The sequence below is a fragment of the Podarcis muralis genome, chromosome 9 (genome assembly GCF_964188315.1).
Source record: "Podarcis muralis chromosome 9, rPodMur119.hap1.1, whole genome shotgun sequence".
NCBI classification, from domain to species: Eukaryota; Metazoa; Chordata; class Lepidosauria; order Squamata; family Lacertidae; genus Podarcis; species Podarcis muralis.
In genome coordinates this window covers 22365200-22375199 of record NC_135663.1, presented here as the reverse complement: position 1 = coordinate 22375199, position 10000 = coordinate 22365200, and the positions used below count along the sequence as shown (strand labels likewise).

At 43.7% G+C, this 10000-nt stretch overlaps 1 protein-coding gene across 1 annotated transcript; it reads left to right on the top strand.

Moving 5' to 3' along the window:
• The first annotated feature begins 384 nt into the window (after positions 1 to 384).
• On the top strand, positions 385 to 9230 carry LOC114604318 (radial spoke head protein 6 homolog A-like). The gene is made up of 6 exons (XM_028744347.2): positions 385 to 1139; positions 2530 to 2764; positions 3264 to 4022; positions 5428 to 5566; positions 7622 to 7739; positions 8878 to 9230. Exons 1-6 carry the CDS (start codon positions 481 to 483, stop codon positions 9107 to 9109), a joined length of 2142 nt encoding a protein of 713 aa, XP_028600180.2. The 5' UTR covers positions 385 to 480; the 3' UTR covers positions 9110 to 9230.
• The last annotated feature ends 770 nt before the right edge of the window (positions 9231 to 10000 follow it).

Below are 10000 nucleotides of genomic sequence, written 5' to 3'. Positions count from 1 at the left end.
ATAATAAATATGTTTCTCTGTGTTTGTTTCATTGTTTTTTTATTGTGGATTCATGTATGAATGAATGTGAACAGGAATTACTTTTAGGGTCTCCCTCCCGCCCCCAAGCACCACAACTACCCAGACGACGACCAAAGAGCTGCTTCTTTGAGTGGCAAAGCATTCATCCACACATATCGCCTGATAAGCACAAGGAGGACCTTTCCCCCTTCCTCCCTCAGCAATCCTCCTATCAGGATGAGCCTTCGGGTTGCCCTCCCCGTTCCCTCCCGCTCCCACCTCCAACGTTAGCAGCCGTTTACTCTCCTTGTGGCTCCTCCCATTCTGGGCGACGCGGCCAATCCGCTCCCCCTAGCAACGGTGTCAGGTTTACCTTAGCAACGCCCGTGCTGCTGCTGCTGCTGCTGGTGGGAGCCGTTGCTAGCGAGAGACAGAGAAAGAGGGCGAAGCTAAAGAAGGCCGCACGTCTCCCACTTCCCCATGGCAGATCCTCCAGGCGACCAGCCTCAGAATGGGGAGAACCCCCAGCAGCAGGAGCCCCCCAGGCAGCCCAGCCAGCCAGACCCCGGGGGGCTGCAGCCAGAGGCAGCCCCTCCAGTGATTTCTGAACCTGAGGGAGGCCAAGGCCCTGACCAGGACGGCTCCATTTCTGGTGAATACCCGGATCAGCTGCCACGAGGCAGCATGTACCAACCCCAGGAGCCAAGGCTGAGCGTCTATGAGCAGCCAGACGGAAGAGGCGGCGTGTACCAGCCTCACCAGGCAAGGGGCGCCCTGTTTCAGGCGCGGGGCGGCGTGCCTTGGCAGCAGCAACAGCCCCAGCTGCTGCAACCGCCCACCCTGCCCAGGGGAAGCCTCCCTCAGATTCAAGACCCCATGGGAGCCATGTATCAGGACCAAATGCAGCAGCCGGTCACAAGAGGCAGCTTCCACGTGCCGGTGTCGAGAGGCAGCCAAATCATGCAACAGGAGAGCTTAGTTCACGGCCCTTACCAAACCCACGAGCCTGGCATCGGCCTCTACCAGTTGGGGGCCACCTTGATGGAAGACCAGATCCCGGATCCGGGACCCAGGGCGTTGGCGATAAAGAATGCCAAAGCCTACCTGCTGAAGACGAGCCTCAAAACCGGCGTGAGCTTGTGAGTATGGGTAGAAATGGAACCTGAAAAAGGAAGAATCTCATCAAGTGGGACTGGGCAAAATGTGGGTAGCAAAGGAGTCTGCCCAAATGGAATACGTGTGTCATAGGATGTGATCCTGGGGCTGGGGAAATGGCTGTAGCCCTCTGGGTGTTCTTGGGCTCTGACTATCATTAGGATAGTTCAGTCAGTAGAGCTTGAGACACTTAATCCCAGGAATGTGGGCTTGAGCCCCGCATTGGGCAAAATATTTCTGCGTTGGGAGCGGGTTGGACTAGATGATCCTTGTGGTCTCTTCCAACTCTACAATTCTGTGATTTGATGATGGGAATTGTAGTCCTAATAGCAGAACTAAATGTCTTGGAAGAGGCCATGGAAGCTTAAGCAGGTGCACTGCACACTGCATGATTTTGTTGCAGGTCCCACTAATTTCTTGTTGGCCTTATGTGCCAAAGCACCCACCAATTATGTTTCAGCTGATGTGGAATGGGCATATGAACAGCAGAAAATTTTATATATCTATACTTTCTGTTGTATATAGTTGATTATAGGAAGGGACTCATCCTGCTGTAGATGAGATAGCAAGATGGGGAGCAGATGGAATTTATAGGCTGCAATCCACTGCACATTTAAATAGGAGTAAGCCCCTTTGAAACAGTGACACTTTCAAGTAAGCATACATAGGAATGCACAGTAATTCACCATAAAAAAACCCAAAGACATTGTTCCCTCTGTGTGCTTTAGGGCTGGAATAAGGGGGAGGTTCTCAGATGGCAGGACATTATGGCAGAGAGGATAACATTGTTCATAAATGTAACTGTTTCTTAATGGTGGACTGAGTGCCCTCACACTATAATATTAAAGCAATGGAGCACATAGCTTTTAAAGAGATTCAGCAATACTTGATAAATAATTGTTCATTTTAAATGTGACAAATTGATGTGGGAAACTTGTGCCAATTGTCAGGAGTCGCATTATGGGCACTGTCCAATAGCTGCCTGTGAGATCAGCACAACATTTCATACAGTTCTCTCTAGACTGAAGTAGGAAATTGCAACCAATCCAGCAACCAAATATAATACTGCAATTAGAATTTCCCTACAACAGAAATGCTGTCTCCAAAGAAAATGCTTAGAGCATGAGTGTGTGACCTGTGGCTCTCCTGTGGACTACAACTCCCATCACCCCTGGCCATGGGGCATACTAGCTGAGGCTGCTGGGAGTTGGAGTCCAACAACTTTTGGAGAGCTGCAGTTTCCTAACCACTGTCTTAGAGAATACGTTGTGCTTTCACAAATATATGAAACCAATTCTATTCAGAATGCACTGCAGTAAGCTGATACCATGTCTCCTCTGGGACGGCGTGGCATCTCTTTTCCTAATTTCATAGGTATGACCATCTTGCTGACATGCTGGCCAAGATTCTGGATGAGCGACCTGAAAACCCAGCTGACATAATTGAGAACATCAGTAAGGAAGTGAAGTGTGCTCGGTTCCAGAAGAAATTGGACACTCTCCGAGACGAATATGAGAAACATCCAACTTTTGAACTGGCTGAAATGTATAAGACATTGTTCCAGAAAGGTGGTGGAGAAGGAACAGACCAAGAAATGGAAGAGGAATTGGTGAGTCACTGCAACACACAAAAACTGAAAAACTCATTGACACCTGCCCAACTCTACTCTTCCCCATTCAGAATGCTAGCAATAAACTGTTAAAAGCTAGAACAGGCCAAATCCCCTTTCTTCAGTTTTCTTTCTCTCACCCTCACCTCTCTCTCAACAATCTGTAAGTCCTGGAAGCTCAAAGGTCCTCGTCAGAACCACTGGGCCCAGTCATAGTTGTAGAAAGAGCATAAGGAATTTGTGTCTGGTTAAACTTAATTATTAAGCTCACCATAGCCTTAACATGCTTATTTTTCAGGCCCATGAATTTGCATACATACAATCAAGGTTGCAAATTTGTTCACACTTACTTGGGAGTAAATCCCATTGAACTCAGTAAACTTGCACAGGATTGGACTGCACACAAATTTAGGATTGCTGTGTATAGAAGTAAATAATTATTGACAATAAAAGCTGTTTATAATTATGCTTATCTAATTCTGGCACTTTCCCCCGCTAGCCAGAAACTCCTCTACCCAACGTCATGGAGACAGCCTTCTATTTTGAACAGGCTGGAATTGGCTTGAGCTTAGAAGAATATTACCACATATTCCTGGCCCTCAAACAGTTGGTCAACACACATCCAATCCAGACTTGTCGCTTCTGGGGCAAAATCCTAGGCATTGAAGCAAACTATATTGTAGCTGAAATTGAGTTCCGTGAGGGGGAGGAAGAGGAAGAGGCAGAGGAGGAGGAATTGGCTGAGGAGGGACAAAAAGAGGGGAGCGAAGGCAGAGATGAGGATGAAGAGGAAGATGAAGAAAAAGATGAGCCACCGAAGCCGAACTACAAGCCACCACCAGTAATACCAAAAGAAGATAATCGAACCGGGGCCAATAAATACACTTATTTTGTTTGCAATGAACCAGGGAAACCCTGGGTGAGATTACCCCATGTGACACCTGCACAGATAGTGAATGCCCGGAAGATCAAGAAATACTTCACTGGAAGACTAGATGCTCCCATTGTGAGTTATCCACCTTTCCCAGGCAATGAGTCCAATTACCTGCGAGCCCAGATTGCCCGCATTTCAGCAGCGACCCAGATCAGCCCATTGGGCTTTTATCAGTTTGGAGAAGAGGAAGGAGATGAAGAGGAAGAGGGAGGAGCTGGAAGGGACAGTTATGAAGAAAATCCTGACTTTGAGCCTATTTCTGTGCCAGAGTTGGTAGAATCCCTTGCCAACTGGGTCCACCATGTACAGAATATTCTAATGCAGGTATGCTTAAGGAGTTTACAGAGCATCACATAGGGCTCATTAAGTGCCTTTTTATTATAAAGGGGTCTATCAATAAATAGTGATAAATACATCTTACAATCATAAAAAAAATATTTAGATGAAACATTGTCTTCATTGCTTCTTGTTTGCCCAAACAGTGTTATACCACCCATCAGTTTCAACTGGATGGCCTTATAGCCTCCCTTTTCCAACACCAATGCAGATGGGCTGCTTTGGTGAGTGTCCTGAACAGCTGCAGCAACTCAGCCTGATGGTCTATATAGGCTCAGCAGTGCCTAGTCCTGATAAAAGTAACCTCCCAGAAACAACACCCTCTTAGAGGCCTCTGCTTTTACAAGGGATGGGTGGGTAGGGGGCTGATGTTAAAGAATATCAGTGCAGTCGTACCTTGGATCCCGAATGCCTTGAGACTCGAACATTTTGGCTCCGGAACGCTGCAAACCCAGAAGTGAGTGTTACGGTTTGCAAATGTTTGTTGGAACCTGAATGTTCAATGTGGCTTCCGATTGCGTGCAGGAAGCTCCTGCAGCTAATTGAAAGCCGCACCTTGGTTGTCGAACATTTTTGGAAGTTGAACAGACTTCCGGAATGGATTCTGTTTGTCAGCCAAGGTACAACTGTATCTTTCCCCACTCCCCATCCTCCAACTTCCAGCAGCCCAGCCCCTCTTTTAATGGTCAGCAACATCAGGCTGGGGAGCCAGATATCTGTCTGTCTGGCCCTTGGAACACTCTCCAGGCCACACCCCAAGTTCTTCCCTCACTGGAATGTCTCCTTGAACTCTGATGAGGCCTGTTGCTCATCTGGATGGAAAAAATAAAGCAATGTGTGAATACACATAGAAAGTAGCCTACGGCACAAAGGTTACATCTACTTTAATTGCTCTGCTCACTTGTTTCTGGCTCTGGCCATACACAATAGAATCTGGTCCTTGGACTGAAAGGTTCCCCCACCTCTGCTCTAGATAGATAACACTCTGTCTTAGAGCATCCATCTGCTTAGTCCTCCTTTTGGCCCATGGCATGTAGTGTCCTCCAGTTGAAGCAAGTTCAACATTTCACATTGGGACCTGTGCATGAAATCCAGCAGAAACAGGAGGAAAGCCAATGTGCCTTATGAGAGGCTGCTCTGCTTTTGCAGGGCATGGGATTACATTCAAAAGGCATAGCAGAGATGGAGGTTAACACAAAAAAATGAACACTCACAAAGAGAAACGGGGGTAGTGGAATAAAGAGTACCTTAAGAATTCCATTGAGTATAAATTCCCTCTGTTCCTTTTTGTAAGATGCCCATGGCTTCATATTAGCAAAGGAATATTGCCTTACTGGATGCTAACCAAGTTCACATTAATCTTGCTTTGTAACCCATGGTATATTGGATGTAGGGACGCTGTACTTGGGTTAATCCCTATCAAAAATCAGAGGAAGAAGAAGAGGAGGATGAGGAAGAGGAGCGACCAGATGAACAGGAAGAATCACAAGAAGTAGGACCCCCACTTCTCACGCCACTCTCTGAAGATGCAGGTACACCAGTGGCCAGACATGTTTGATGCTTTCCCCCCTTTCCTTTACAGATATTACAGACTTGGAGGCATTGGCAGAAAGCAGTGCAGAAAGCAAGTGGTGGTTTGGGATTGTAGATCATTAAGTGTATGGTATTTCTAAAATGAATCAACTTTTCATAGTGATTTTTAGTAGTATAGTTTAAAAAAGGGGAACTCATTTTTCCTCAATCAGACATCCAAGTAAGGCAACAACAGGAACTTCAGTTGGAATGTAGATTAATGCTAACATTTTTATCAGCCAAAGAAAATCCCGTGTTGCAAAACAGGACACTCTAAACAACAACAACAAGCAACATGTCGGCTAATAATATACTAACAAAATCTTTATAACATTATACTGTTTCAAAATTCATAAACAGAAGACATATGATATGTGCATATGTGCATGGAGTCGCAAATAACAGGTATCAAATAAATGTTCCATAAACAAGAATGGTAGGCGTGGTAAATCACTGAGATGGAGGCAAAATGCCTTTCCAAGGTCAATATCCTATAAATGTAAGGTGATAGGTGCTCCGAACATAGCAATAGGGTACTCCAAGCACAGCAGCAAACAGAACAGTTCTTCCAGGATAATGAACTGTTTCAATGATAATTCTTCATCAGGTGGCAATGATATAAAATGAAATACATTACATTTAAATACAATACAGTGGTACCTCGGGATGCGAACGGGATCTGTTCCGGAGCCCCGTTCGCATCCTGAAGGCAACGTAAGATGCGACAGCACGACTGCGGGTCGTGTTTTGCCGCTTCCGCGCATGTGCATGACGTCATTTTGAGTGCGCATGCACAAGTGGCAAAACCCGGAAGTAACATGCTCCATTACTTCTGGGTTGCCACGGAGCGCAACTCGAACGCGCTCAACCCGAAGCACATTCAACCCGAGGTATGACTGTACAGAGATTGAAATGACAGGCCTGCAAATAAACAACCAATAATAAATACATACCAAATTAATTGTCCCCAAAAGTACATCAATTAGCCATGGATCAGCAATCACTTAAAAGTGTAGCAAGCTGATACTGTTGGCAGAACCCTAGTAGCATTATGAAGGCTATCCACAGGTAAAATGAATCACATAAAATTTCCGTATAGGAGAGCATCGATCCCACATTAGGATCAAGTCATGGAGGCACCTCTAGTTGAGCACTTTGTAAAACACCATCATGCAGATACAGACCTACTTTACACAGTCCTATGGGTTAATCAGAGAAAATTTGGAATGAGGAAAGATCTTTTTAAATTACTGCACCAACAAAAAACCAGACTGATTTACTTATTTAAATCCCTGCACCCGGGGACTTTGAATACTGAATTAGATTTCAATTGTTTTATTTAAGTTTTCTGATAAGATGGCTACTGTTTGTGTTCTCTTTGCTAGATGTTGGATACTGTATGTTTAAATTTCCTGAAATTTTATGTGATCCATTGCACCTGTGGATAGATGATACTTGATACTGTTGACAGAACCCTAAAGGCTATCCCTAGGTGCAATGAATCACATAAAATTTCAGGAAATTTAAAGATACAGTGTTTAGAACATTTTTATCAGGGCATCTTCAATAAATCATTGACTTAATCAATCTATCTTAGCATTGCTTGTCTCAGTCCATTCAAAGAACATGGGGGCATTCTCATTGAAATATCAGTGAAACTAAAAAGATTGAAAGCATTTTTCGCAGAGAGACAGCCATATTCATGTTTTCTTCCTTAGGTTAACATCAACATAAAGTTACAAATGGTGTGATGTATGTAAGAGAAGTGTGCCCGTTCAGGGTTTAAGCCAGCTTGGAAGACTTAATATTGTATGTGCCTCACATTAGGCAACATTTTTGTTTATTTCCGTCCTTCCTGAAAAGATCCCTCACTGTCCTGATGCTGCTTTTTCTTCAAACAACTGTTTAAGAAATGTACTCTAGCATGTTTTATCCTCAGGTAAAAGTTTTACACATGCAAAATGTCTTACTTAATTTTTCTCAAGTAACCAAGAATAAATTTGTTTCTTAAACAGACATTCAGAACATCCCACCATGGTCAGCAGAGACATCAACAAACTTAGTTCCTCAATATGCCCTTGCAGTTCTTCAGGCCAATTTATGGCCTGGGGCTTACGCCTTTGCTATTGGAAGGTAAGAAGCAGAAATCACTTGGGTTGCTTGATAATCTGTTGTTTCTTCTTCTAACTGTATAATCTTTCCAAAGCTGCTATTATGTTTTCCTTTTTTTTAAATCATTTTTATTAAGTTTTCCATTTTAACAATCCAATCAAATCACATTAAATATTCCAAATTATACCCTGCTCTTAGGTTTTCCAAGGAACTGATGCCAGTAGAGGCTTCTTTTGAAATTCTAATAGCAATTTCAGGGAAGCCATTTTTGGGAAGGCTGTGGAAGGGAGCGAAAGGGTTAAACGTTCACTTCTCGTCTTTCATTTGGCCTTAAGTTTCTTTTTCGTCATATCTGGAAGGAGAAGCAAGCAGTGAGTGTATGTCACCTGAACTGTAATGTGCAATTCTTAAATCAATTAATTGGAGGAGCATGATATTGTTGTTCCAATCATTTTGGAAATGAGCCATAGTGGAGACTGTGGTGCCTTTGTGATTTATACAACCTGAGCCTACAATGGAGGGGATCACAGCACATCACCCCAGGAGGTTCTTGCTTTTCCTATAGCCACAGCCTTGAATTCCAGCAGAAATTAGGCCTGGTTTTTTTCTGACTTTTCAGCCTGCTGCTTTTGCATCAAGCTACTAGCTCTCATAACTCAACTCTCCCCTCTGGCCTTTCGTCTTTCTAACTAACTTTACAGTATATAGCGGGCCATTACCAGGCTGGCCTGGATATTCCAGCAATCGAATCCATGCTGCATCCAGAAATTAGAAGGGGACGCATACACCCCCCCAAACAACTAACAACACTATGATGTGATGTGATCACAGTATAAGGGTATGCATTCCTTCGTTTGCTGTGATTTTGGGGAAAGGTAATACAATGTCACTTCACATATTTTACTTTACTAGGGTGGCAATCCTATACTGAGCTCCCTGGGAGCAAGTCCCAGTGAAGTCAAGAGGGCTTTCTTTTGAGTAAGCATGCTGTTAACCTTTCAGATGGTAGGTGGTACAGAGGAGGAAACCTTGCAGTTAAGCTTTTGGCAGTAGCCATATGTCATACATAAAATATAGATCCAGCCTCAAGCCTTGGAAAGAACGGACAGTTGGATTTTTCCTTTCAAGTAATATTATGATATTTCACTTCTTCCTTTAGGAGATTTGATAACATCTACATTGGCTGGGGTCACAAATACAGTGCAGAAAATTTCAGCCCTCAGTTGCCGCCGCTCGTGCAAACTGAGTACCTTAGTGGGCCAGAAATCACAGAAACAACAGACCCAACTGTGGAAGAAGAGATGGCACTCAAGGCTGCACAAGAGGAAGCACTGGCAGCTGAAGAAATGGAAGAGATGGATGAGGAAGAGGATGAAGAGGATGATGATTAAACGCCAAAGAGCAAGAATTGCTATAATATTTTTTTCCTAAGCATGTATAAACTTTTCTACTAATGTATTAGAATAAGCAAAGTATAATAGATAGAAATATAGGGATAGTTGTTGGATTAATTTCAAAGAAGTGTTTTGTCTTACTGTTTTTAGGACTGGTGCTTTTACTGTAGTAGATGAAAAGCTTTACCTGTTAATGATGTCACTTGGAGACCTTGGCAACAAGCAACTAATACATCTCATTAATATTAATATTATCATTAATATTAGAACAAACAGAATGCTGAATGATCAGATAGACAAACTTTGTCCTAACCCTTCTCACACTGTATAACAGCACAGGTTTTTTCTATGAGTCAAACCATAAGGGGGTCTGAAAGGTAGGATATAAACATTTTAATATATAAATATCATAATTACTCTTCATGAAGTACTTTTCTGGTAGCATTTAGACCCAAACAAGAACATTTGGCGAGCGGGGGGGGGGGGGATGGTAACTTGATCTCCCAACTTAAAAATCAACTTTAAAGCTGCTCTGTGGGCTCCCCCCCCCCTTTTTTTTTGTAGCGGTGCTAGGGAAGGGGATGTTTAACATTTTCCCCATGCTTATTTCTCAATTTAAATCAGCACCTCATAGTTGCTGTTAGACACACCAGGGAGCAGATAGAGGTACTGTGGAGTGGAGATGTAGTTTGGGGAAACAGTGCAGGGGGAAAGGGTTAAAAACACTAGCAAATGATTCCGTGCTGGATCCAGGGATTATTAGAAGGGTGTGGCATACAGCCTACTTCCTCCCCGCCAAACTCATAACAATATATACATCTGTGGTGACCACTCAAAATAGCAGCTGTAAGCTATTACAGTGGTGCCTCGCAAGACGAAATTAATTCG